This window comes from Thamnophis sirtalis, unplaced genomic scaffold (genome assembly GCF_051295495.1).
Source record: "Thamnophis sirtalis isolate CommonGarterSnake01/CBP01778 unplaced genomic scaffold, rThaSir2_p1.2 scaffold_13, whole genome shotgun sequence".
Lineage (NCBI taxonomy): Eukaryota > Metazoa > Chordata > Lepidosauria > Squamata > Natricidae > Thamnophis > Thamnophis sirtalis.
The window spans coordinates 402,095-427,368 of NW_028261393.1; the positions used below are offsets into that span (position 1 = coordinate 402,095).

The 25,274-nt window shown below is 57.8% G+C and overlaps 4 protein-coding genes across 6 annotated transcripts; all 4 read left to right on the forward strand.

Annotated features, from left to right (window-relative positions):
• The first annotated feature begins 214 nt into the window (after positions 1-214).
• Positions 215-3,434, forward strand: SNRPA (small nuclear ribonucleoprotein polypeptide A). Of its 2 annotated transcripts, none has more exons than XM_014056406.2 (7): positions 215-342; positions 990-1,143; positions 1,453-1,625; positions 1,790-1,966; positions 2,308-2,478; positions 2,593-2,681; positions 2,944-3,434. In XM_014056406.2, the coding sequence occupies exons 2-7, from the start codon at positions 1,071-1,073 to the stop codon at positions 3,101-3,103; spliced, it is 843 nt and encodes a 280-aa protein (XP_013911881.1). In that variant the 5' UTR covers positions 215-342; positions 990-1,070; the 3' UTR covers positions 3,104-3,434. The 2 variants fall into 2 exon arrangements, with proteins under 2 accessions (XP_013911881.1, XP_087583739.1); XM_087727613.1 differs by having other exon boundaries at positions 240-342; positions 1,052-1,143.
• A 2,053-nt stretch (positions 3,435-5,487) lies between these two features.
• Positions 5,488-7,983, forward strand: LOC106541105 (rho-related GTP-binding protein RhoU). The gene is made up of 3 exons (XM_014056443.2): positions 5,488-6,154; positions 6,355-6,413; positions 7,050-7,983. Exons 1-3 carry the CDS (start codon positions 5,977-5,979, stop codon positions 7,491-7,493), a joined length of 681 nt encoding a protein of 226 aa, XP_013911918.2. The 5' UTR covers positions 5,488-5,976; the 3' UTR covers positions 7,494-7,983.
• Positions 7,984-9,841: 1,858 nt separating this feature from the next.
• RAB4B (RAB4B, member RAS oncogene family) lies at positions 9,842-13,770 on the forward strand. The gene is made up of 8 exons (XM_014056408.2): positions 9,842-9,937; positions 10,039-10,119; positions 10,313-10,427; positions 11,071-11,133; positions 11,438-11,592; positions 12,064-12,159; positions 12,463-12,604; positions 12,866-13,770. The coding sequence occupies exons 1-7, from the start codon at positions 9,922-9,924 to the stop codon at positions 12,576-12,578; spliced, it is 642 nt and encodes a 213-aa protein (XP_013911883.1). The 5' UTR covers positions 9,842-9,921; the 3' UTR covers positions 12,579-12,604; positions 12,866-13,770.
• Positions 13,771-16,970: 3,200 nt separating this feature from the next.
• On the forward strand, positions 16,971-22,036 carry EGLN2 (egl-9 family hypoxia inducible factor 2). Of its 2 annotated transcripts, none has more exons than XM_087727610.1 (6): positions 16,971-17,246; positions 17,797-18,420; positions 20,121-20,240; positions 20,613-20,749; positions 21,161-21,228; positions 21,643-22,036. In XM_087727610.1, the coding sequence occupies exons 2-6, from the start codon at positions 17,884-17,886 to the stop codon at positions 21,696-21,698; spliced, it is 918 nt and encodes a 305-aa protein (XP_087583736.1). In that variant the 5' UTR covers positions 16,971-17,246; positions 17,797-17,883; the 3' UTR covers positions 21,699-22,036. The 2 variants fall into 2 exon arrangements, with proteins under 2 accessions (XP_087583736.1, XP_087583737.1); XM_087727611.1 differs by lacking the exon at positions 16,971-17,246 and adding an exon at positions 17,274-17,410.
• Positions 22,037-25,274: the final 3,238 nt, after the last annotated feature.

Consider the following 25,274-nt stretch of genomic DNA (forward strand, 5'->3'; position numbering starts at 1 on the left):
GCCATTGGTTAGTTAGGCGGTACTCGGATTGCGTCATCCATTCGCGTCAGTGAGGATTTCCCATCTTGTGACGCGCCGATCTTGGCCCGACTTGATTGACCAACCAATCGAACATTGCGGCTGGGATGATGGGCGGGCTACATCCCGGAAGAGGGCTTCCTAACCCAACCCCAACTGGGGCGGGAGTAAAGGTAAGGCACTCTGGCCATTGGACGTTAGCGAGGCAGGAGGAAGTCGTCATCTCCCAGCGGTGATTGGCTAACGGCCATCCAATAGTGGAGGACGCGAGGACGGATCGGCGGGAGCGCTTTTGAGCGAGCTGACGCGGCCTGCGCAGGATCGGTGAGGAATCGGGCGAGTGGGGCGCCATCCGCGGGTGGGGTGTCGGTGGGGGCCAGGCGCTGGCCGGATCCTACCGTCGAGGGCGGCGGCGCGGACTGGGCTCTTCGTTTTACCGAGCCCCCCCCCGCCTCCTTGGCTCCTCGGGGACGGGGGGGGGGGAGCTCGAGCACCCGGGGCAGCAGCCGTCGCCGCTCGAACGGAATCGGAAGGGAAAGGCGGAGGGAAGGGGAAGCGGCGGTCGCGGTTTCTTGGAAGGAAAGTGGATGCCGGGCACATTCTACGCAATACGTGACAACGTTTGGTGCCCGAGGAGGAGGAGGAGGAGGAGGAGGAAGGCTCGAGCGGCATTAGATCCGTTTGGAGGAAGGCGCTTTCCTTGCATTCCGCCCTGCCCCTCCCGTCCACTTCATGCTTTACCGAATGGCCTCCTTTCCGCTCTCACCTACGCGGTCTTGGTAACCGGGACCCACAGGCTCCTCCCGTTCCGTTCTGTGGAGCGTTGGGGAGCGGGTGGCCGTTTCCTTGGGGCTGGCTGAGTGTTCCGATTCAACTGAGTCTCTTTTGAGAGGTGGGCGGCATACAAAATTTAATAAATAATAACAAAATAATAACTTCCCCGTAATTGAGCTCTTTCTCTTGTTTTACAGTTTTGTCTCTTAACGTAAAAATTAATTGCTTCGCTTGGTTGAATCTTTCCATTCCCTGCCAGCCTCAGCTTTGCCGTTGCCATGGCTGTCCCAGAGTCCCGGTCCAACCACACCATCTACATCAACAACCTCAACGAGAAAATCAAGAAAGACGGTGAGTTGGGGGTGTCTTCACAGGTGGGCCTTTTGCCTTAAGGAGGGCTGCAGTTTCCTTATTGACAGCCTATTTTGGGATCAAAGATTCTGGAAATGAACAGCATACTTGGGGGGGGATGAGCGTATATCGCAGCACCTGTACTTTGTGTACAAATGTTGCTTATTTTCTCCCTAGTATTTATGGAAGGACAAGAACTTCCCCAAAGTTGAGGTGTCTTAAGAACACAGTAACCAACTTGTGTTTTGACTGCAGGAGATACGGCTGTGCAACACAGAGCAAAAGTTAAAAGTGTTCCTTTTTCTCCAGAGCTCAAGAAGTCCCTGTACGCCATTTTTTCCCAGTTTGGGCAGATCCTTGACATTCTGGTGTCCCGCAACCTGAAAATGAGAGGCCAGGCCTTCGTCATTTTCAAAGAGATTTGCAGCTCCACCAATGCCTTACGCTCCATGCAAGGGTTCCCTTTTTACGACAAGCCCATGGTGAGTAACCGCCGTTTTTGGTTTTGGGGAGGGGGAAGGCAGGTGGCTCTCCTGGGAAAGGAGATCTCATTGCCTGTGCACTCCCGTGTGGCCGGGCCTTTTCTGCCACGGGGGAGTTGGCTGGCCAGGCGGCGGGTAACTCAGTGCTGCTTCTCCATACCCAGAGGATCCAGTATGCCAAGGCAGATTCCGACATCATAGCCAAGATGAAGGGCACTTTTGTGGAGAGGGACCGCAAGAGAGAGAAGCGAAAGCCCAAAGGCCAGGAGGTGCAAGCAGTTAAGAAGCAGATGCCAGGAGCAGCTGCCCCGGTTGCCCCTTCTGTCCAGGGCACCGTGCCGGTGAGTGCCTGCCTCTGGGCACTTTGGGGCCAGCTGGTTCTGGGGAAACCTCTGCTTTCCTTCAGGACGCTTTCCCTATCCAAGACGAAGCCCAGAGCCTGGCAGAGTGTAGGGGGATTGTGGGTGTTTTCCCCCCCTTAATGCAAGCAGACTCTGAAGCGTGAAATTTCCCCTCCCCCGGCCTGGTCTTGTGATTCAGGGCTTTTGGGGAGCTTTATGCTGGCTTCCGAATGGGAGCCGTAAGAGTTGGGGGTCTCTGTGCCTTTTGGAAGGGTGGGCCCCAGGGCTGGCTTTGCTGAGGCCTAGCATGAACTTCCCTGCACCCCTGGCTTTCTCCTCAGGGCATGCCTCCCATGAACCAGGGCCCCTGTGTGATGCACCACATGCCAGGGCAGCCCCCTTACATGCCACCTCCAGGCATGATGCCGCCACCTGGCATGGCACCGGGCTCCATGCCCCCAGGGGCGATGCCCCCACAACAGATGCTGCCAGGACAGATGGCCACAGCGCAGGTGAGTGATCCATGGCCGGCTTGGTTGGGGCTGGTTAATTGGGTAGGAACCCCTTGGGGTGGGGTCTGAGGGCCTTCAGCAATCGGAACGGTGGGATGTTTCTTTCCCCTGCAGCTCTCAGAGAATCCGCCTAACCACATCCTGTTCCTCACCAACCTCCCTGAGGAGACGAACGAGTTGATGCTGTCCATGCTCTTCAACCAGTAAGTTCTGCTCTTTGGGGGAGGGACCGGGCAGGGCTGGCAGCGAAGGGCTGGACGGAGGTTGGACTTCCCTCCACGCTCTGCGCGCACCAGCCTTTCCTATGCTGATGCCCGCGAGAGCCTCTTCCTAATGCAAGAATCCTTTTTGGACTGACGGCCTCTTGAACCCCCCTCAGAGAGGAGGGACTCTGCGGCCCCCTCCTCTCCCAAGTTGCCAGTCTTGCAGATTCAGCTCTGAGCTGCCCGCTTTGCTTTGCTGCAGGTTCCCCGGCTTCAAGGAGGTGCGATTGGTGCCCGGGCGCCATGACATTGCCTTCGTTGAATTCGATAACGAAGTGCAGGCTGGTGCCGCCCGTGATGCCCTCCAGGGGTTCAAGATCACCCAGAACAACGCTATGAAGATCTCCTTTGCCAAGAAGTGAGGCCCCGTCCTGAGGCGGGGGCATTTCCTGAACTGTTGCCCTTTTATTCTAGTTTTTGCCTGTAAAATTGTCTATGTTGTTTCTCTAATGTTGCCTCCTGGGCAGGTAAGTGCGTGTGTGCGTGCGTGTGTCTGCATGGATGAGTGAGAGAGAGAGAAGCTGCAGCTGCGTGGAAGGCAGGGGGGTCTGTCTGTCTGTCTGCCCGCTGGGTGTGTGGCGTCTGAAAGGGAGAAGCCGATTCTTGGCAAAAGCTTTGTACCCAGAGTCTGACGGCCAGACATCGCACCTGGAGCTTTTCCTTTCGCCAATAAACCTGTGTTCCTTTCTTCTCTTGGCTTTGGATCTTATTGACCAGAGGCTTGCCCAGTGGGGGAGGGGAGCAGCACCCAGCTTGGCCTGGCACTGCGGTTCGTAAAAGAGCCGCTGCCGTTTGCTTTTGATTGAGAGCACAGGTGGGTGTTGATGTTTATTCAATTTGTATGCCGCCCTATTCCCAAGAGACTCAGGGCGGCTAACAAAGGGGAAGGGGGGATACAAACAGGAAAACAGAAGACAGACAAATTAAAACACAGCAACAGTCGCACCAATTCAAATGGGGCTGGAAATTCATCAGCCCCAGGCCTGCCGGAACAACCAGGTCTTAGTGGCTTTGCGGAAAGCCAGAAGGGTGGTGAGGGTCTGGATCTCAATGGGGAGATGGTTCCAGAGGGCCGGAGCAGCCACAGAGAAGGCCCTCCCCCGGGGAATTGCCAGTCGACACTGGCCGGCGGATGGAATTCGGAGGAGGCCTAGTCTGTGGGATCTGATCGGTCTATTGGAGGTGATTGGCAGCAGACGGTCTCTCAAGTACCCAGGTCCAATACCATGCAGGGCTTTATAAGTAACGACTAGCACCTTGAAGCGTGTCCGGAGCCCAATAGGCAGCCAGTGCAGCTGGCGGAGGATAGGTGTAACGTGGGTGTAACAATCGCTCGCGCGGCTGCATTCTGGACGAGCTGAAGTCTCCGAATGCTCTTCAAGGGCAGCCCCATGTAGAGCGCATTACAGTAGTCCAGTCTTGAGGTCACAAGGGCGTGAGTGACTATTCGAAGGGCCTCCCTGTCCAGGTAGGGTCGCAATTGGTGCACCAGGCGAACCTGGGCAAATGCCCCCCTGGTCACAGCCGACAGATGATGTTCTAAGGTCAGCTGTGGGTCCAGGAGGACTCCCAAATTGCGAACCCTGCCTGAGGGGCGTAGAATTTCACCCCCCAGCCCGAGAGACGGAGTACATGGCCAATCTTTGGGAGGGAGCATCAATAGTCTTTCCAGAGGGGGTTTTATGCTGCTGCAAAACTGCCAGAGGAAGGTATTCAACACTTGGCTGCAAGTTTGGAATCCTGGTGGACAAAGGTTTGGACTCAGAAGGGGGGGCGGGGGGGGGGCTTCGTGACCAAGAGCTATGAAAGTCTTGCAAAACCTTGATGGGAGGGGCTTAATCCCGCGGCCTGCAGGAAGGGGAGCCAGTTCTGCTTGAGAGCAAGTCTTTGTCCTCAATTGCCCGTAGGGATGAAGAGCAGCACCTGAAGTTGCAGCAGCCTTGGAGGCTCCGGCTCCTGGGGAACGGCCGGGGCTCCAGAACGTTGGAAAAGGCAGCCGGGGTTGGGGCTATTCAGATTTCTGGGGCTGGGACTGTATGCAGCTCAGGAGTTCAGGAAGATGCGGCTTCCTCAAATGGATGCCACTTTTGGCTCCCCTCCTGTCAAAGGCAAATCTGCTCTGTCCCTCGTGGTCCTCCAGTGCAGAAAAGGCCGTAAGGCTCGGGCCCCTCCCTGACCCCCCAAGTAGGAATAGCTCAGCTCTTTCCAGCTTCGCTGGCCAAGCAGAAGGGCAGCTTGTGAGATGGGTTGCCTGTTGGCCCTGGGGTTCCTGTTGCCCAGAGTCAGCCATGCTCCGCCTGCCTCCAGCACCTGCCAGGAGATCTGGGCAGGAGGGCAGGCCGGGCTCTTTGATCCCAAGACCAAGGATTGGCAGCTCTGCTTCTTCCTTTCGGATCCCTGCCCAGGACTGGAGCGGTTGCTTGCCAAACGGGTTTTGCAGGATCCTGCGGGGTGGGGCGGGGCAGGACATGCTGGGGGGGGGGGGGCGATGGGGGAATCTGCCGAGGAACAGACGGGAGGCTGCCAGAGCACAGCAAGCAGCTGACCATCCGGGGGGGGCCTGGGGGTTTCCTGCAGGGAGACCCAGCCCCAAGAAGAGGGGTCTTCCTGCTAGGCCTGAAAAGCAGGAACACCCCCCCCCAACAACCTCAGAATAAAAAAAGTCTAGCCAGAAAGGGACAGAGAAACCAGTGGGATCTCCTTCAGCGACCACTGAGAAGGTCCTCTGAGCATGAGCAGAGTGCTCCCAGCCAGGGAGGACCCTCCCCCCTTGCCCCTCCCCTGCCCTTCCTCCTGGGGGACCTCGCCAGAGTCGCCCCTGCTGGGCAGAAAGCCCCCTTCGGGATGGAGTTGGCGGAAGCTCGAAATCTTCCCGGGCAGGAGGGCAGTGAGGCCGAGCCCCTTTGCCCGGGACTGCGCTGCCTGGCGGTCCTCGGGGAGGTTGCGGAGCCCAGTTCTTGCAGCGTGGAGGGGAAGAAGCCGCCGCTCGGGATTCGCCGGGACCTCCTGGAGTCCCCGCCCGGTGCGCGGCGCTCCCTGCTGGAAGGCGCGGCCGGGCCGGGCTCCCCTCCCTCGGGCTGCCGAGGGCGCGCGCTCAAGGCCGGCGGGTCCAGGGTGCAGGTGCCGGAGATCCGCGCCCCGCAGCCAGCGGGCGTGGCCAGGCAAAGGAGGCTTCTCGCCTTCCAGCTGCCGCCCAGCGCCGCAGTCGCCGCCGCCGCGCTCCGACGGGTCGCCCATGCAGCTGCCGCCGGTGCCTCCCCACCGTCCCCGAGCCCGCCGACGGCGGCCGCTGCGGGCCTTGGAGTGCGTGTTGCTGGGCGACGGCGCGGTGGGCAAGACCAGCCTGGCGCTCAGCTACAGCACCAACGGCTTTCCCACGCGCTACGTGCCCACGGCCCTCGACCGCTTCTCCGGTACCGACCGCCACGGGGAGGGCGCGGCCCTAGGCCGGCGCCGCGTGCGCAGGCTGACGGGGAGCGGGGGCGGGTGCAAATTCCCCCGCGGGAGGCCCGGACAGGAGGTCGGCGGGTCGCCCCCCCCCCCCCTTCCCCGCTTCTAACCCGCGGAGCCCTCGGTCTGCCGGCTAACCGGAGCGCATGTTGTGTTTCCCCAGCTGTGGTCCAGGTGGACGACGCCCCCATCCGTCTCCAGCTGTGCGACACGGCCGGGCAGGTAAGGGCTTGTCTGGAGCCCCGGAAGGCGGCGCCTGGCAAGCGGGACGGGCGGCCCTCCGGCCGGGAATTCAACCCACCGCGCGCGGCGTTGTTTTTGCGGCCGGAATCGCTGGCCTTGGGCTCGAGGCGTCTCGCAAAAGTGGATCTCCTCGGAGTCCTTTGGAAGCGAGCGGCGCTCAGTCGCGGGAGAGCCTCCCCCGGCCGGGATCCCCAATGGAGAGTCCTGCTCTCTTTGGGCCCCACTCGGCTTCCCTCCCGCCTGGGATACACCGGGGTCCCCAGAGCCCCACTCCGGAGAAATGGGGGGGGGGCTTCACTGGCCTCCACCTTCTTTTCACCCCCCAGGACACTCTGCACACTCCCAATCCCTATGAGGGTTTATGACATCATTTATGCAATGAGCAGGTGGAATTCTGCTGCCGAAGAGGCTGGTCAGGGGGTGGGGTGGGGGCGGCTTTGAGGGCCTCCTGTCCAAGCTGTGATGCTGGTGTTGCATCCCAACCGAACTTTGGCCAGGCTTCCTGTCCGCTTTGCCCGCAGCCTCTGTTTGCAAAGGCTGGGCCCTGGGTGGGGGTGGGGGCAGCTCTAGGAGGGAGTCTCTCCTCACACTGTGCCCTTCCCGCTCTGCTGGCAGGAGGGATTTGACGCCTTGTGGCAGGCCTGCTGCCCGAAGGCCGACATCTGCTTGCTCTGCTTCAGTGTTGTGGCTCCCACCTCCTTCCGGAACATTGTGGACAAGTGGCATCCGGAGGTGCGTCGCCACTGCCCTTCCACCCCGGTGCTGCTGGTGGGGACCCAGGCAGACCTGCGCCAGGACGTCAAGGTGCTGATTGCCCTCTCCCAGCGCCAGGAGAAGCCGGTGCCTCCTACAGCCGGCCGCTCTCTGGCCAGGAAGCTGGGCATGGCTGGCTACGTGGAGTGCTCGGCCCTCACCCAACAGAATCTGAAGGAAGTCTTTGACACCGCTATCGTGTTGGGGCTGCGGGCTGGTGAGGGCCCCAAGGGGCAGAGGGCCCCCCCCAGCTGCATCTGGGCCCTCTCCAGAGACTGGTGGAACAAATACGTTTGTGTGCGGTAGCCTTGGGGACAGCATCCTGCGCCCCCCGCCCCAGGGATGGGGCCTGGCGCTGGCATCCTTCATGAACTGGTCCATTCTGGTGCACTGCTCCTGGGTCGGGGGCCCAGAGGCCCTGGGCTGTGCCCCCCCTGAAGCATAATGGCTCTCCCCAGCCTGCCGTCTGTGGCAAAAGCCTCAAGCGGGGGAGGGCTGCCTTTGCAGGACAGGACTCACCAGGGTTCTTTCCAAGTGCCGAGGGAAGGACAGATTCTCTCTTGCTGAGCACAACAAAGGGGGAAAAAACAGGGTCCTTCAAGGGCAGAACCGACCGGAGCACCTGCCATCGTCGACATCCCAAATGGTGGTGCAAAGCTTTGATCGAGGAGTTGATTTTATTGTAAACAGAAATGCATAATCCAATAGTTTGATTTTGAGAAGTGAAATGACATGCTTTAAAACATATGGTTAACAAAATGCTTCAGAGAAGAGTGCTGACTGGATTTTTGTTTTTTTAATCACTCACATGTGGTAGGCAAATCCCAGGCCTTAATCTCGGAGCCCTTGTGTTGGCCAGCCGGGTGACTTTTAGTCCTCTACCTTGAGATGGGGGGGGGGGGTTGCTAATCCCAGCCTCTCTTTATCCTCCTGGTCTTCCAACTTTAGTCACTGCAGCCCCACAGATTGACAGGAGTGCCCAGTGTCAGCTGATCACCCTGCCCAAATATTTGTTTGGAAATAGGTTTGAGCTGGTGTGTTTGCGTTCCCCTAGTCTTTCTGCACTCAATATTTTTTCCTTCTGCATTTTCTTTGCAACCACATTATGTTTAAATGTATTTTCCCCTAAAGAGAGTATTTGGGACACTCTTCCTTGAACCCCCAGGTGTAGGTATTCTGTGAGAAGGACAAGGTCCTTGGTGCTCTCTGAGCCTGCTTGTTTTCTTGCAGACATTTCATTATTCAAACCAGGTAACGTCATCATCATCGGTGCTAGTAAAGAAGAGCTTTCTGCACATAGCAGAAGCACTGAAAAATTACCTCTGTGGCCTGGGGAGCACCGGGCGCTTTGCAAGGTGTAATGGGGCTTGTGAGGTTAATATTAACTGGAGCAGTGGTTGGAATAAAGCTTTGCTGATATGAGGAAGTCTATATCTCAGCAGCAGTTCAACCTCCCTCCTGCCACCTGTTGACAATCCAGGCTCTTTCCGGGCAACCTGCTTCTTCTTCCCCCAGTCCTGAAAACTGCCCAACTCAGAAAGCGTGACTCACACATCAGCGCTGACTTGCTCAAGATAAAGAATGCCAGATCAGGAAGAGAGGGAGGGGAGACATCCAGGCTCAGCTGGCCCTTCTTGACAGTTTAGTAGCTTGAGATGCCAAGAGGAAGGTGTATTGTGTTAAATGGGGGTTGGGGGCTTAGGGTTCACTTACTGGAATTTCATCCCTTGAGGTCTCAAGCTTTGCTGGTGGTCTGAGGGGGTGGGGAGGTCATATGAACCCCTAAATGCTCTCTGAACCGCCACCTCTCCCTGCCTGCTCCAGGACTCAGGAGGAGGAAGTGCCCTACTGTGCCTTGCCCCATAGTGCTTGCTGGGCACGGCTGTTTCCCTGGCAGGGACAGGGTGTTCCTGCCAAGAGCAGCTTGTCTCTTCTGCCAGCCTCCCGGAACGGGCTTGCAGGAGCCTGTGGGGCTGGAGAAAGGCTCAGTGAGGTGCTCGCAGCAGGCTGGGATTCTGGGGAATAATATTCAACCAGGCCAAGATGGGCTGTCCATTGTCAGATCAGCCCTTTGTGGCTTGACCCCGGCTCCTTCGTTGCCCAGATCTCCTGGCCCAGCCTCCCACCTGGGTGTCGAGGGTACATGAGAGCACAGCGATCGCTGGAGCAAAGGGGTGGTGGTCAGTCTGGGATATGGATCAAACGTGAAGGCAGAGGGGGGCCTCGGCGGGAGGGAGGAGACGGACAGCCGCCTAGGGGGAACCGCTTGCATCTGAAGGCTTAGGGCCAAGCTACGCTCCGACGACCAGGTGGAAAAAGGGAGACAACTCCGCACCAGTTGGGCGTGGCGGTTTCACCCAGAGGACCCTAGAAGGAAGGCAGGCGAGCGCCCTTCTGGCTGAGAACCAGCCGTGATGTCTCGCGGGAGCCCCCGCATAACGCGTTCCAGCTATTTGCCTAAATAAAGGCAGAAAGGAAGACACAACCCTCCGCAGCCACCAGCCCTACCGGGCGCTCTGGGCTCACTTCCGCCGCGCTGCCCCTTTTATACCATCCGTCCGACCAGCGTTCCTCTGATTGGCGGCACGGCCCGAGCCCCCGCTCTCATTGGCTCGGCCGCTGAAGTCATCTCCCCGCGACGGCCGTCCCGACCGGCTCCCTGGGCGCCGCCATATTGCGCGTCGAAGCCGGCGGGCGGGCGGAGGAGAGGGCCAGGGCCGCCCCGTCGCCCGCCATGTCGGAGACCTACGGTGCGTGGGCGACGGGGCCCCGGTGGGATCGGGGGGGGGTCGCGGCGGGGCGACGGGGGCCTCTGCAAGGGCTGCCTCCCGTCTCTCTGTCTCCCCCGCAGACTTCCTCTTCAAGTTCCTGGTCATCGGCAGCGCCGGCACCGGAAAGTCCTGCCTGCTGCACCACTTCATCGAGAGCAAGTGTGAGTCCCATGGGGGGGGGCGCACCGGGGGGGGGGGCTGGGCCCGTGGCGGCGTTGGGGGCTGCGGCCGGGGCTGCCCGATCGGAGCCCCCGGGCGGCTGCGGCTCGGCCCATCCGGCGGGACGGCTCAGCCGCTCTCTCCGCCGTCCCCGGGCTGACCCGCCGCCCTCTCGCCCCTCTCGGCGCCCGGCAGTTAAGCAGGACTCCAACCACACCATCGGGGTGGAATTCGGGTCGAAGGTGGTGGCCGTCGCGGGCAAAACGGTGAAGCTGCAGATCTGGGACACGGCCGGGCAGGAGCGGTTCAGGTCAGCGGCAGGGCCGAGGCTGGGGACGGGGGTGCGGCCGTCGGGGGCTTTGGGGAGAGCGGGGACCTCCCTGCGGGACTCGTCCCTGTGAGCAGCCTGGATGCGGCCAACTGGGGAGGCCGCCTGGAGGGATCTTTAAAGGGTTTGGAGTTTTGATCTGCAGTCCCAGGATATTCATAGATTTTCGGGAGAGCCTGGACTGCAAGGCTTGCATTGGTTCACCCCCAGCTTGCAAGATCAGCCACCTGCTGAATTTCCTGGTTGATATTATTCTTTTCATATCTCAGTCGTTAACCTTCTGTTTTTGAAAAGAATTGGGGCTGGGGGCTGGGTGGGAGGTTCCTTCCCGATTAAGACTTGTTTCTACAAGGCTTCAGATGCCATTCCAGTTTTTCAAAGTCTTCTCTGAAACAAAGAACGCTTTGTCTGCAAGTTTGGATCCAAACCTGTCCCACCTGTTGGCCTAGAGAAGGCTCCGTGGCTCACAGAAGGTTCCAGAGTAATAATCGTGGCTCTAAGGGAAGAATGCGGCATCTAGGAACCACTTAGGAATAAGGTTCAAGTTGGACGAGTGCCATTTCCATAGCTTGCGTTACACCCAGTCTGCCATAGTCGTGTTGAGCCTTCCTTGCTTTCTCTCTAGGTCTGTTACTAGAAGCTACTACAGGGGTGCAGCCGGGGCGCTTTTGGTGTATGACATCACGAGGTGAGCATGTTGCACCCCCATCTCTTTCCTTTCAGCAATAGGAATTCCTGGGAAGGGGCCGTTTCTGCTACGGCTCTTCACGGACTTTCCATTGTAGAAGCAAAGCTGCGATGCTGTTTCTTAGCAGAATTTGGGGTGCAGGGAAGAGGACACACAGACTGGCTGTGGGGAGGGGCTCAGTTACCGGTAGGCCAGCAGGGGGATTTGGGGGAGGAATCCGGCGAAGAAATCTGTTTCCTTTCCCTCTTTGGGACAAAGCTGCATTTTCTTGTCCGGCATTCAATCTGTCGATTCCATCTTACAGCAGAGAGACCTACAACGCCTTGACCAATTGGCTAGCCGATGCCCGGACTCTGGCCAGCCTCAACATTGTCATTATTCTGTGCGGCAACAAGAAGGATTTGGATGCTGACCGGGAAGTCACTTTTTTGGAAGCTTCTCGTTTTGCTCAAGAGAATGGTAATGTGGGGGGTGGGGGGAGAGGGGAGGGGGCTGGAGGGAGCTCAGCCCCTGGAGTTTTGCTCTCCCTGGGAGCACCTCAGTGCCGCTGGGTTGAGTGGGGAGCAGTTGCTCTCGGCTTCCTCCCTGGGCCACCCATGCGGTTGACCTGTTGGACCAGAGCAGGGGGAGGCAGCCATGGGGAGCTGCTGCTGCTGAGACGCTTTGGGCTGGAGGAGCAGCCACCTCGGGTCAACGGCCGGGCTGTTCGTCCCAGCATCCGTCTCTCCTTGAGGGCTCGGAGCTTGGGGAAACCACGGGAGGCCTGGCCTTGATCTCCAATAAGCCCCCTCTGCATCGCTTGGTTTGGGTTTCTGTCCTGGGGTGCAGGAAGACTCCCCCCACCCTTCCATTGCTTTAGCCCTGCTGGGTCCAGAAGCTGCATTGAAGTCTTAATCGGGGCCCCTCCTCCTCCTCCTCCTCCCCTGGCAGAGCTGATGTTCCTGGAGACCAGTGCCTTGACTGGAGAGAATGTAGAAGAAGCTTTCCTGAAATGTGCACGGACCATCCTGAATAAAATCGAATCAGGTGTGTCATTTATTTTTTTAGCATATTTGTGAACTTCTGATTCCTGAAGGACGCTGGATGGTGTGTGACTATGGAAACGGTTGTGCAGTCAGCCGTACAAATCTTTTGGTTAATCCCTCAGTCGCCTGGGCCAGAGGCTTAGTGGTTAGGGTCAAAACGGCTTTGAACCGTTTGAAATTGGGGGTGCCCTGGGACCTGCCCAAACGCTCTCTGGATAAGCTGACTCACCTGGCAAAGAGGACCGACTGTTCTGGGGGGCTGTGGCCAAACCTAGTGGTACCTGACTGTCTCTTCCCCGGCCAGGTGAGCTCGACCCAGAGAGGATGGGCTCCGGTATCCAGTACGGGGATACGTCCTTGCGGCAGCTGCGGCAGCCCCGGAGCAGCCAGGCACAGGCGCGGCAGCAGTGCACCTGCTAGGGCCCAGGCCCCCACCGGCTTGCAAGGTGAGCGAGGAGCTGCTCCCCAGGGACTCTGCCATTCGGGGCCCTCCGTCTGCTGCACCTCCGGCGGACTGGCTTTAGCCCCCCCTGCATCGGAGCCACAGGCAAGAAGCCACCTTCGAGGGGAATGGGGAGCATTGGTAAACAAATCTCCAGGCCGCTATGTGGTCAGGAGGTTTTGGCCACAAGTCCAGCCCCCAGGGGGAGGTGTGAAGACCTGGTGCCAATGCAGCCCCCCACCCCAAACTCCTCCTCTTTCCCCAGTGCTGGAACTCCGCTGCTCTGGACCCAGGGCTCCGTGAAGCCTCCTCTTCTGTTGGGCCTCGTGGGCTGAAGACCCCACCGCACCCCCTGCTGTGGCTGCCACGGCCACTGCTGCTTCCTCCCCCTTGCCTCGCCTCCTGTCCTAAGGGCAAGAAGGGGGGGCGCGTTCGGCTATCAGATTTCCTAGCAGAAGGTTTGCACGAGTAGCTGAGGCCAGGCCCCCGCATCCCTCCCCTCGCACACTGCTGCTCCCCAAAGGTATTTGTGTGGGGGTGCCCCTGGAGGGCATGGGGCCTTCTTGGTCCCTCTGATTGGCCAGGAGTGTTGGTGTCCCTCCCGAGATGCACTACTTTCCCTCTTTCTTCCTTCACTCCGCAAGACCTTGAATTCTTTCACAGTGCACTGAGTCTCAACCTGCTTTGAGAAGTGGTGGCGGGGGGAGGTTTGGGGGCTGGTGGGAGCACAGTTATGCGGGTGGAAACTCTGGTGGTCCCGGCCGAGTGCCCCTCCCCTCAGGTTCGCTTGTGCAGGTGGCCTTTCCAGGCGTTTGGCTTCCCAGGCCCCTCTTATGCTCGGCCTCTGCCTGCAGCCCCCGCTTTTCCTGGGGCTGCAGAGGCTGGGCCAGGCCAGGCCAGTGGGTTTTTTTTTGTGCACTGTTGATGGAGCGAGAAATGCTCCCTTCGGGCAATTTCTTTGAGCTCTTTCCTGGGTGATTTACTCTGGGCTGAGTCTACAACAAGGAAGCCACAGTGCTGGCGGAAAAATCCCTCTTCCCTGCTGGTGGAGGAAGCTGTGGGGCTATTGCTCCCCCCCCCCCGCCTCCTCCTGTTTGGGTGAGCTCGGATTCCGGCCTCCTCTCAAGTGTTGCAAGACGTCCGGAGCTCCGGAGCCTTTGAGCGGCAAACGTCCCAGCAGCCCTGCCTTCCAAAGAGCCTGAATTTTGTCATAAGGAGTTGGGGGGAAGCCTTCCAGGTTATGGAATTGCCCCCAGTCCCTCCCTCCCTCCCTCCCGTGGCCAGTGTTCCCAGACTTTCTGTGCGTGGTCCCTCTGCCCCGCCTGGGTCCTGCAGAGGAAGGGGGGGGGGGTTGGGAGGGATCTCTTGAGAGGCCCCAGCTCTGAGGAGGAGGAGGGTTCCCCCTCCCCCCATTACAATAGTCTCTCTTAACCCTCTGGCACTGCCTGCCCCTCTCCCTCCCGCCCCCTTTCTCCAGTGGGCCAGGAGCTGCCTCCCTGTGTGTTGACCCACATGGGCATGGATCCTCAGGGGTTTTTGGCAGCCGTCCAGAATGAGGCCTGGGTCCAGATGGTGGGCTTGGAGGTGTTTGCTGGGCCAGACGTCCTCCTGGTTGACTGAGCGAGGAAGGAAGGAAGGTGGAATCGCAGGGTTGAGCTGGCAGCTCCTTCCGGCCATGGATGGTTGCCCCCCTTGCAGGAAGAGGCGGTGCTCTGAGTTGGGGGCTTCCTCCCCTCCCAGTTTTATAACCACCTGATGGGAAGATGGGGAGCTGGAGGTGGGGTCTGCTTCTGTTTTCCACCAGGGTGTAGGAATCTCTGTTGCCGCCACTTGTGTGCTGGGAAGGTTTCACTTCCTCTCCTGAGCAAGAAAGGAAGGTGAAACCGAGAGGGGGGGGGGGCGGCTTGGATCTTATTTTTAAGTGTCGTGTTTCTCTCTGTTATTTATTCTCCTGTGTGAAGGGCAGGAAGGGGCTGGCTTTGCAGGTGGGGTCCCCGCCCTCCTTTGCCCGGCTCGGCTTGATTCGCTTCAGCTTTGAAGGAGGAGGGGGACTCCCTTCCATCCAGAGTGGGACAGCTGACAGTTATACGCAGTTTAAAACTTAAATCTTCCGGTTTATTTTATTTTTTCTATGAACGCAAACATTCCCTCCAACTTTGAGGCTGTGAAATTGCTACTCATACATAAAACGTTTCCCCCCTTTTACAAATGCCAGAATTGTGATGCCTTTTTTCCTCTCGAAGCAATATGTGTATAGCTAAGCAGAAGGGCCGAAGGAAAGGGCTCCAGGAGAGGGCAGGCGGCCGGGGGGGTCGAGATCAGCGCTGCTTGTGGGGGAAGAAGGGACGAGGCTGCCGTGGTTTATAACCGCGGTTGACCCGCTTTGGGAATCTCACCCGCAGGGCCCCCAGCTAACCCGTCATCCCCGCCAAGAGTGAAGCCGGGCCGGGCCTTGGGAAGGAGCTGCTCTCCTGAGCAGAGGTCTCCACCCAGGGCAGTTCGGAGCCTTGTGGACTTCAGCTCCCAGAATTCTTCTGCGTCCCCATCGGGCCCTCTGGTGGCTGCAGGAGCCGTTTCCCCCATGATTTCTGCAACCTTCTTTTAGAACCCTCCTCAGCTGGGAAGTGCGAAAAATCCTCCCTCGCTTCTCCACCCAAAAAGCTGATTTGCTCCCTCCTTTGCTTGACGTGGGCGATGGATCTTTCCCTCTCACGGACAGCTTAGGCTTGGTGGCCATACAGCTGTTTGCCAAATGTCCCTGCTTGTGTGCAGTCGTCTTTTTAATTTTTCCAAAGAGGCCTGAATCCCCAACCTGTCACCCCCAGATGGGGAGAGGAGGGAGCCCTGCCGTTTGCCTCAGGGAGGGGAAGAACTCCTGGGAGGGAGGCAAAAGAACCCCAAGGGGGAAACAGGCATTTTTCATGGCCCTTTTCATTTTTTCAAAGGACAGGAGAATCCTCAAGACTCTCTTATTCTCAGAAGCTGATCCTGTCCTTTATGATAGGGAGGGAGGGATGAGGAAGCAGCCAATCCTCACTGAAGACAAATCCTGTAGCCCTTTAATAACAAATCAGCAGGGTAACAAGAAGCCGTGTCAACTCAGAACATATATGCAGTAACCGTATCAAGGAATGATCCTCTAGTCTAGTACTTTAACTCAGACTGAATCCTTACTGGAGATCTCCAGGATTTACATGCTTTGTCACATTTTTTGCCTGTAACTGAACAGAAATTAGAAAAGACAAATAGGGAAACGTTATCAGAAAATAAAGAGCAACAATTAAAAGACAAGTTTCCCAGTTAATCCATGGGGCTCCTCTTATCTCCTCCTCCTCCAAATCCACAGGTCAAGTGGGTGGCAGGGACCCACCAAGAGCTTCCAGGAAGGAGCCTCTCTTGGCCACATGTGACTGAGTCACTCGGCTGCCATCTGAAAGTGAAGGTGCCTCTTAGCTCAGCTCCCAAAAACGGACACCCCCCCCCCTGATGTGTTTTCAATTCAGAGGAAGAACTGGACAGGCCTCTCCTGGCTGAAACTGGGTGGGCTTAGAAGCCCTCCAGGAAGCCCCCTCTAAACACTTGGGATGGTGGTGTTGGGGGGGGCCTTCAGGGAGACCCTGGCTGGGTAGCAGCCTATGGTTTTCACTTCCCAAAACGTTGGAGCCAGGGGTGGGGTGGGGGGCTGCACCAGTGGTTTGCCACGCACAGGGAGAGCTCTAGAAAGAAAGCAGGGAAGAAAATGACCCCTTGGGTTCCCTTGCAGCATGTGGGGAAAGGGGAAGACCGAACCCCCCTGCCAGAGTTCAACACCCCCCCTTTCAATAATTTGATTTTCCAGCCTTTGGGGGAATCGAGGGAAAGAATTCCGGGGAGGAGGCAACCGATGGTTTCTATGGGGATGGCCTGCGCGGCTTCCTTGCTGGCGCCCCCTTAGGAAGGGTTGAGTTCTTTTACCTTCCTTGCTTGATGGCGGGACCACCCAGGAGCCCCCGCCTCCCTCCCTCCGGCGAAACTTTGCTCACCGGCTGTGCCGGAAGCCTCTGGTGGCTGACCCAAGCTGACCACGTTTGCCTCCCTTGGCCGTGTCTTTGTGTGTGTGTGTGTGTGAGAGAGAGAGAGAGAGAGGGAGGGAGGGAGGGAGGGAGAGAGGAACATTTTGTCCAACCTGGGGGAACAGCTCCTCCTCCGAAAACCTTCGGGCCGGAGGGGGATGCTGGCGAGGTGCGGCGTTCAGGGAGCGTTTGGCCGGATCGAGTCGGGAGAATTAATGGGGCTGCACCCCTGCCTCGCCCCCACCGCCTCGGGCCCCGACCTGAGCTGGCTGGAGAGGCGCCGGGTCTTCGGCTTTCTGCGCTGCAGAAGAGGCTCCCTCCGGCCCTGAGGAGCTCCTGGAGCAGCCCGGCTCACGCCGCCGCTTGAAAAGCTGCTTCGGCACGAAAGCCAAGCCCCGCGCGAGCAGGAAAGAGCAGCCGCCACCGGCGCCCCGAGCCACCGCCGCGCGCTCCCTTGGCGCTTCCTCGGCTCGGAGGGGCGAGCGCGGGTCCCGTGTGGCGGCATTAGGGGCGGCTCGCTCCCGGTTCTCGCGCGAGGCTGCCCGGGGGGCGCTTGGCCAGAGCCCGGCAAGACAAGCGGCGGCTCCTGCGCAGGTGAGAAGAGCCTGGTGCGCGCTAGGACGAGCCCCTTTCCGAGCAGAGCGCGGCGAAGGGGACGGCCGAGACCGCCGCCAGCCGGGCCGGGGCTCCGGCGGAGGGCAGCCCTGAGCCGGAGACACCCTGCCGCCGAGTCCGCAGGCGCCCACGCCAAAGGCCAAGTTGCGCCTCAGTTGCTTCCCCGGGATTTGGTCGCGCCGGGTGACCCGGTTTGCCCCCGGACAGCGGCCCGGCCCGCCCCGCCGGGATCTCCCGCTGCCCTCCCCCGGCTATTCGCCGTTTGTGGGATCGCGGCCCCGCCAGCCTCTGCCGCAGGCCAGGGATGATGGGATGATGGGAGCTGTGACCGGGGCCCTGACCTGGGATGCCTGGCGCGGGAGGGGCGGTCTCCGCGCGCTAGTCCCGTGCTGATCCCTCCTCCCCCCCCAATCTCCCCGCGCTTCGTTCCTTCCCGGGGCTGGGGCTGGGGCTGGGGGGGCGTTGGGAGCGCTGTGTCCGCCCAGGGCCGTTGCGCGCTCACCCCCTGCTCTCCCTCTCCCTCCCGCAGGCAACCGGGACCTCTGGGGGCCTCGCGGGGCAGCCCTGGCGCTTGCAAGATGCTGCCGGCCCGCGCCGAGCGCCGCCCGCCGCTGAGATGGACGCCTCCCTCCCGGAGGGCCCTGCCGTAGGGCTGCCTGAGGGCCAAGGCAGGCAGGCGCCGGCGGGCCGCGCGGAGGGCAAAGTGGTCTCCGTCCGCGGCCTCCTCTGGCTGGCCCTGACCCGGGACTCGAAGCGGCCCAGGCCGGAGGCGCGGCGCTGGGAGGCGGAGCGCGCGGCCGAGCGGCGGCGGCAGCAGCGGGGAGAGCCCCCCGGCCGGCTGGCTTGCGACTACGTGGTGCCCTGCCTGGCCCGCTACGGCCTCTGCGTGAAGGACGCCTTCCTCGGGGAGGCGCTGGGCGGGCAGATCCTGGCGCAGGTGGAGGGGCTGCACCGCGGCGGCAAGTTCCAGGACGGGCAGCTGGTGCTTCGCAGAGCGGGGCCCGCCCGCCGCATCCGCGGAGACCAGGTCGCCTGGGTGGAGGGCCGGGAGCCCGGCTGCCGAGCCATCGGCGCTCTCATGGCCCGCCTGGACCAGCTCATCCTGCAGTGCGCCGGGAAGCTGGGCGGCTACGAGATCAGCGGCCGGACGAAGGTGAGCGAGCGCCAGGCTGGAAGGGCCGCTCCCCGGGCTCAGCCCCCCCCCCCCCAGCCGGTCCCTCGGGCAGACGCGGAGGTTGGGGGGTCGGCCGGGGAATCTGCTCTCCGGTGATCCTGCGACCCCCGAGGGCGCTGGGTAGGCAGTCCAAGAGAACCCCCCCCCCAGAAAGGCCTGGGTGCTTTTTGGCTCTGCTTTGAGCCTCTGCTTCCCGGGTTCGATACCCCCTCTCATTACCTGGGGAGAGACGGGCAGCTGTGGCCGATGGGGTGATGGGAGCAGCCATCCTGCATCTTTCCTGCTGTGGATTCCAGGGAAATAAGGGTCTCCAACCCCTCCCCCTCCCCCTCCCCCCCTGCCCCTTTGGAGACCTGTGGTTGGGCTGAGTCCTGGAGGAGGGGGGAGGAAGCCAGGGGGGCTGTGGGGCACATGGGTCAGGATTAGGACAGAGCCTGGGCATGCTGCGTGGATTCCTCTCCTCAACTGGCTCTGTCCACCAGCACTCTCTGACTCAGAAGAGGATCCCCCCTTTGCCAGCCCCAGAGGGACCCTGTCCCTGAAGTGATAAGAGGAGCCCGGGAGCCCCTCAGGAACCAGCCCTGCCTTTGCCTCCTTTTGCGGCCTGGTCAGAAGGCTCCCTCAGTTGGCATCTCCTCCCCTCTGTCCTCGGGTGACCTTGCCAGGAACATCCATCACGTGGTTGGCAGCAGCCCAGCTGGGAGGGAGCAGGTCCGGCCTCACCAGGACTGGATGTCCTCGGTGTTCCTGGACAGGCTGCTCCTGTCCTGCGTGGGGAGAGGTCCCTGCTGCAGCACCTCTGGCTGCCCAAGGAAGAGGTGGGCTTGGGGGGCAGGGAGGGCAGATGCCTCTCGCAGTGGCCTTTCCCCCCCTCCCCCAGTGTTCAGATGAACCACAATTCATGATGAGGGCCCTCGCAAACAGCTCCTGGAAATAACTTTGCCTCTGAGCATATCTTGAGTCCAGCTTTTGTCCACCTTGGATTTGAAGGAGAAACCTCTCTGGTTAGGCAACGGAGTCTCTGTGTCTGTGTGGCTGGGGGTTTCCTCTTGTAGGGAATGCTAAAATAAAACCCTCTGACCTTTGGAGATTAGCTGGGGATTAAAACTGCAACTTGGGCAGGAAGGGGCGGGGTTAATATATTCTTAATAGGCTCCTCGCATTAGTTGTAACCCCTGAGGACGTATTCAGTGGGACCAAAGGGGGGGGGGGAAGGGGAGTCGCCTTAGGACCCCTTATGAAAACCCTTCCTTTTGAATCCAGGAGTGTGTTTGGGGCTAGAACTTACAGTTAAAGTCTTGCTCAAGTTCAAGTTCAAGTTTTTCTTTTCTTTTATTTTTGTTAATAAAATTCATTTCTTACCGATCCAAGTTTTTGTAAGGATTTATTCCCAACACTCTGAAAGGAGAGCATCTTGCCCGCCCTTGCCTCCTGTCTCTGGGGTGCCTGCAGGGAGGGTATGTGGGTCAAACAGCTCTGAGACCAGCGAGGCTTCAGGATTCGGCCTCGGCACCTGTTTGATGGTGGCAGAAGATTTGCTCTGCTTTGGAATGCTGGGAAGTGCCTTGCCAGGGGGGTCCTTGGCTGTGAGGGGCAGGGGGGGGGGCTTCTGCGGGCAGCCCTAGTGGACTTGCCAGCTGCTCACCCTCCCCTTCCCCTCCTCTCCTCCTGCCTCCCAGGCCATGGTGGCCTGTTACCCGGGCAATGGGCTGGGCTACGTGCGGCATGTGGACAACCCCCACGGAGACGGGCGCTGCGTCACCTGCATCTACTATCTCAACCGCAAGTGGGACAGCAAGGTAGGTGGCGGCAGGCGGGGCGCGTGAGGAGGGGGCTGCAACTCCTGGCTCTTGGTGGGCTTCGCGGGCTGCTCCCTTGACTTCCGAAGCAGCTCAGAGCACTTGGGAGCACGGCTGAGGCTCAGGTGGTGCTTCAGGTGAACGTAGGGAAGCCAAATCCTCACTCTTGAAAAGGGGGGGGGGTTTCCATGGCTTCTAGAAGGCTGCAAAGAGGAGGGGGTCTTGGGGGAGGAGGCCTGGGGTCTTGCACAGAGGCCTTTTCGTGGCGACAGGATCGGGTGTCAGCCAAGCCCGGGACGAGGGGCTGCCCTTCCGATGCCCCCGGCCTCTGTGGCCAGCCTGAAGGGCCCTCCTTGGCCCCCTCTCCCCCAGGTGCACGGGGGCCTCCTGCAGATCTTCCCAGAGGGCCGCCCGGTGGTGGCCAACATCGATCCCATCTTTGACCGGCTGCTGATCTTCTGGTCCGACCAGCGCAACCCGCACCAAGTGAAGCCGGCCTTTGCCACCAGGTGACGGGGGCTGCTGGAGGGAAGGGCTGGGGGCAAGACCAGCGGGCCAATCAGCCATTTTGCCCCAGAATGACGTGTTGGCGGGGGGGGAGGAGCCAGAGGGAGCACCTGCCCCATAGAGAGGAAGGCTTCAGAGACGGCTGCCCCCCAGGAAAGAGGCAGGGAAGTCCAGTGGCAGAACCCTCCAAGAGGCTGGAGGCTGGGATGCCAAGCCAGACTGGGGAGGCTTCTGGGCTGCTGCCGAGAAAGGCTGGGGCGGGGGGCTCTTTTGCGGGAGGGGCTGCCCTACTCAGGTCATGGGGAAATATTCTTGCACCCTACCCATAGATGGCTCCCCATAGAGACACTCCCCCACCTCAGCCCCTCTCCCAGTCCAGCTGCCTCCTGATCTGTTTTCTGCCCCCTGCCCAGGTATGCCATCACAGTCTGGTATTTCGACGCCAAGGAACGGGCCAGAGCCAAGGAGGCACACCAGCGGGGTAAGAGGGGGGCTCCTCTGAGCAGAGGTGCTATGGGGATTGGAGTGGTCTGCTTGCAGCCCGCGTGGGGCTCTTCCTCTGGGAATAGCTAGCCCAGTTAGCCGACCCTCAGACCCAGCTTTTTGAAGCTCCATGGACTGCTGTCCAGAGGGGCTTGGCTGGTGGGAGCTGGCCAGGAGAGTCCGCCGGTGAGCAGCGAACAGAGGCTGCTGCTCCCTTGAGGGTCCTTCGGCTTTTGGGGGCCACTTCACAATCGGGGCTCCAAAGGCTATGACAGAGCAGGGAAAGGAGCAGGGAAAGGAGCAGGGAAAGGGGGGGGAAGGGGGGGGAAGGGCGGGGGGGGGGTCACCTGGAGATGTGGGGCTCTGCTGGGAAGGAGGCTCTCCTGTAACTCCATCTCCCCCTCCCCCGCAGCTTCTGCTCAGAAGGAAGGAGCCTCTTCTGCGACAGGGGCTGACGGCCCCACGTGATGGATGGAAGACGTTGCCGTGGGAACCTGACTGGCGAGGCCCGCCCCTCACTGGCCATCCCAGCTGCCTGCGGATGCTGCCACTGCTTGGCTGGGAGGCCCCAATGCAGGGAGGGGGCCCCAGGAGAGAGAGGGGCCTCGAGTGCGAGGAGGAACCCTGGGCGTGTGTCTCTGTGGTGCGCAGCCGTGCTCTGGCTAGTCTGTAAACGCAGCTCCACTTTGCACATGGGGTGCTATGGGGCACCCCCTGGCTGGCCCCTCCGGCTGCTGCCCGCATCACCCCTTTGCGGGTGAGGGGAGAGAGAGAGGACTGCGCAATAAAGATACCTCATTTGGAAACGCTCTCGGCTGATCTCTTGGGGAGGGGGCTTGACACACGACCCAGGCTGCGCCCCCACGACTGCTGTGCACCCAGGATGCCCCATTGTTGGCCCTGTTCCCACAACAGGCGGCGGCAGTTAGGATCAGGTCAGCCTGGTTGGTTTCTGGTGGGCATTCGCCTTGGCAGCCCCAGGGGAAGACCCCCCCCCTTCATGGGGTTGTGGGCTGTTCCTCTGAGCTCTCCTATCCTTCCTTGGTGGGGGGGCTCAGTCTGGATTGTTGGAAAGAGTTCTCTGCCTTCTAGTCCTGGGAAGCCTCCAGAGGGTCCATGGGGAGGCCAGCGGGGGGGGGGGGAGGGAGTGGGATTTTGGGAGTAGCCAGAAGGGAAGGGTGCAGACAAGGAGGCAGCCAGCAGGTGGAGCCCTTGAGTTGACTTGGACCCCTTGCAACACCACCACCACCCCCCCCAATGGCAGGAAGGTTTTTTTAAAAAACGTTTTTTATTTTTCCCTTTCAAATTCATTCATAGATTGGGGGCTTTTGGGCCCAACTGCCTGAGGAGAGTGGTGGGCCGTTGTCTCCTCTCCTCTTGGGGATGGGAATGGTCAGATGGCTGGCCAGGCCCCACAGTGTCCTCAGGGCCTCCTGCGTGGGGAGCTGAGCTGGCCCAGGGAATGCTGGGAGTTGAAGTCCACACATCAGCGTTGCCAAGGCAAGAGTGAGGGCTAGGCTGCCAATTAGACCCTCCCTACGAGGCAGCAAGTGCCCAAACAAGCCGGGAGGGGATTTGGGGCCTTTCTGTAGGGAAGCATCTCCTCGCAAAGACAGCAACAAAGGGCACAGGCCCTCCGCCCGGCCCTTCAGGGCAGCCGAAGCGTGCAGGGTAAACAAGGCTGCCTTTTCAATCTCTGGCTCTGCCCAGGTCAAAGCCTCTGTGCCAGGGAGGGGGGAGCTGCTCGGGGTGTGTGTGTGGATCACACGGCAACGGGGAGGGCTGGCAGCTTCCAGGTTTCGCCCATCCACCTCCCCACCCCAAAATATCCTTTGCTAAGAAGTCGATCCCCCAATTATCGCGGGAAGATTGGCCACAAGATGAGGGATGCCCTTAAGTGGGGAGGGGGACAAAGGGGGAAGGCAGGCCTGGCAGATGGGGCCCCTCTCAGCCAGAAGAGGCCCCTGCTGCTCTGGGCTGCGAACGTCAGGAATCTTTTTTTTTTGGTAAGTTTTTATTTTATTGTAATATAAACAATCCGTCATGCATTAAACAGTGTGTCATCTGGGTACAAATATTTTGTGCAATAACAATTCAAAATTATAATCATTCATTATTTATCTATTCCAGTTTTTATACCAATACTTTAAATATCTAATACTATAACAATTATCTTCTTAATTTATTTGACTATTAATTAGGTTAACTCTATTGATGCATTTTTACACGGCTGATTTTACTTCTAATTCTTATATTTATTCTCTAAACATCAATAAAATGATTCCCATATAATATAATAATCAGTTTGTTCTTACTTTTTAATTGCCAGTGTTAATCTGTTCATTTCTGCACATTCTAATGCTTTCCTAATTACATTCTCCTCTGTGGGAATCTCTTATGTCTTCCAAATACAATCCTAGCTGCTGTTATAACATGAATGATCAAATATACATTTTCTCTACTATAAGTTTCTGATAAAATCCCCAACAGGAATATTTCAGATTTTAAACTATATGTTGTTGTATCATCTTTTTTATCCACATATGTATTTCACTTCAGTATTTTTTTGCTTCTGCTACCACATAGGAGAGTACAAGCCAGGTATCTGATGACATTTACAACATTTAACTGATTTGTCCTTAAACATCTTTGCCAAACTTGCTGGTGGCAAATGCCATCTATAAAACATCTTATACAAATTCTCTTTATCCCCATAATTGCTAGTTCTATCGTATAACCATTTTTTTTTTGCCCAGGCTATCATTGTTTCCTTCACTTGTTCTTCTTCTCACTTAATACTCAAGAAGTAGCTATACAATTTCTTTATCATCCTCTCTCCTGTTCCTCTTAATATCTAATTCTGTCAAATCCATATAAAAGCCATATAATTTAGCATCTTTTTCGTACCTAGATTGTATTTTCAGTTGTGTATATCAATCCATAACGATCCCTTGTTTTTCTCATTCTTGCTTAGTTTTGAGCTTCCCCTTTTCTGTCAAAATATCCTTGTATCTAACAATGTTTCCCTTAGTCATAATATTTGTGTGTATTAATGCTTCCATCGTCCATTGTTTCTCTCTAACCTTCTCCCATACTAACAATGGCATTTCTTATATGGTCTCTTTGAAAGCACCATGTTATCTTACTTTCCCCATAGCGTAAGAAGGCATGCCATCCCAATTGCAAATCTTCTCCCTCCAGTGTCAATAGCCTTGTGTTTCTCAGCACAACCCATTCTTTCATCCATGTTAACGCCGCTGCCTGCTAATATAATTCCCAGTTTGGTAATCCAAAACCTCCTCTAACTCTTGCCTCCTGTAACATTTTAAAATTAATTCTTGCTCTTTTTCCTTGCCAAATATATTTTATTATTGATTTATTAAGATCTTCAAGGTATTATTTCTCCAATCTTATTGGAATTGTTTGAATAAATATAGTAACTTCGGTAGCGCATTCATCTTAATTGTAGCTATTCTTCCTATTAACGATACTTACAAGCTTTTCCATTTTTACAGGTCTGTCTTAATTTGTTGTTATCAGCTTATAATAATTATCTTCCTTAATCGTTACACATCTCACTGTTAATTTAATTCCTAATTTTTTTTCTTTGGGATCTGGATATCTAATCTGTTCATTAGCTCTCTTTTTTGTTTTTCTGTAATATTCTTCACTAAAATCTTTCAGACCTGCCACTTCACCATACTATTCTATTCTTTTTAGCAGTAAGAAGTAATCACTATGAAAGAAGAAATGAAGTTAATGTCAATTAACATAAATGGACTGAATTTGACTATGAAAAGGAAATTTAATAAATTACAAAAATTAAAATTGGACATAATTTGCATACGGGAAGTACATATCAAAAAGCAACACAAAAATGCTGGAATATCAGAAAATTGGAAAGTTATACACTTCCCTTCTACAACTAAGTAAGAGAGGCATAGCGTTTTATATTAAAGAGACAATAAAGGCTAAACAAATATTTGCGGATGAGGAAGGGAGTATTCTAATGGTGGAGATAATAATGAATTATATAAAAAAAAA

What these genes read in the sequence shown, in the direction of transcription:
- LOC106541105 (XM_014056443.2), top strand. Translation starts at nt 5,977, where the DNA reads ATGCAGCTGCCGCCGGTGCCTCCCCACCGTCCCCGAGCCCGCCGACGG. An exon ending in GGCCCTCGACCGCTTCTCCG is followed by an intron (nt 6,155 to 6,354) that starts GTACCGACCGCC and finishes GTGTTTCCCCAG; the next exon opens with CTGTGGTCCAGGTGGACGAC. An exon ending in TGTGCGACACGGCCGGGCAG is followed by an intron (nt 6,414 to 7,049) that starts GTAAGGGCTTGT and finishes CTCTGCTGGCAG; the next exon opens with GAGGGATTTGACGCCTTGTG.
- RAB4B (XM_014056408.2), top strand. An exon ending in GCCGGGCAGGAGCGGTTCAG is followed by an intron (nt 10,428 to 11,070) that starts GTCAGCGGCAGG and finishes CTTTCTCTCTAG; the next exon opens with GTCTGTTACTAGAAGCTACT. An exon ending in TCGTTTTGCTCAAGAGAATG is followed by an intron (nt 11,593 to 12,063) that starts GTAATGTGGGGG and finishes CTCCCCTGGCAG; the next exon opens with AGCTGATGTTCCTGGAGACC.
- SNRPA (XM_014056406.2), top strand. Translation starts at nt 1,071, where the DNA reads ATGGCTGTCCCAGAGTCCCGGTCCAACCACACCATCTACATCAACAAC. An exon ending in CTTTTTACGACAAGCCCATG is followed by an intron (nt 1,626 to 1,789) that starts GTGAGTAACCGC and finishes CTCCATACCCAG; the next exon opens with AGGATCCAGTATGCCAAGGC. An exon ending in CTGTCCATGCTCTTCAACCA is followed by an intron (nt 2,682 to 2,943) that starts GTAAGTTCTGCT and finishes GCTTTGCTGCAG; the next exon opens with GTTCCCCGGCTTCAAGGAGG.
- EGLN2 (XM_087727610.1), top strand. Translation starts at nt 17,884, where the DNA reads ATGGACGCCTCCCTCCCGGAGGGCCCTGCCGTAGGGCTGCCTGAGGGC. An exon ending in ACCGCAAGTGGGACAGCAAG is followed by an intron (nt 20,241 to 20,612) that starts GTAGGTGGCGGC and finishes CCTCTCCCCCAG; the next exon opens with GTGCACGGGGGCCTCCTGCA. An exon ending in AAGCCGGCCTTTGCCACCAG is followed by an intron (nt 20,750 to 21,160) that starts GTGACGGGGGCT and finishes CCCCCTGCCCAG; the next exon opens with GTATGCCATCACAGTCTGGT.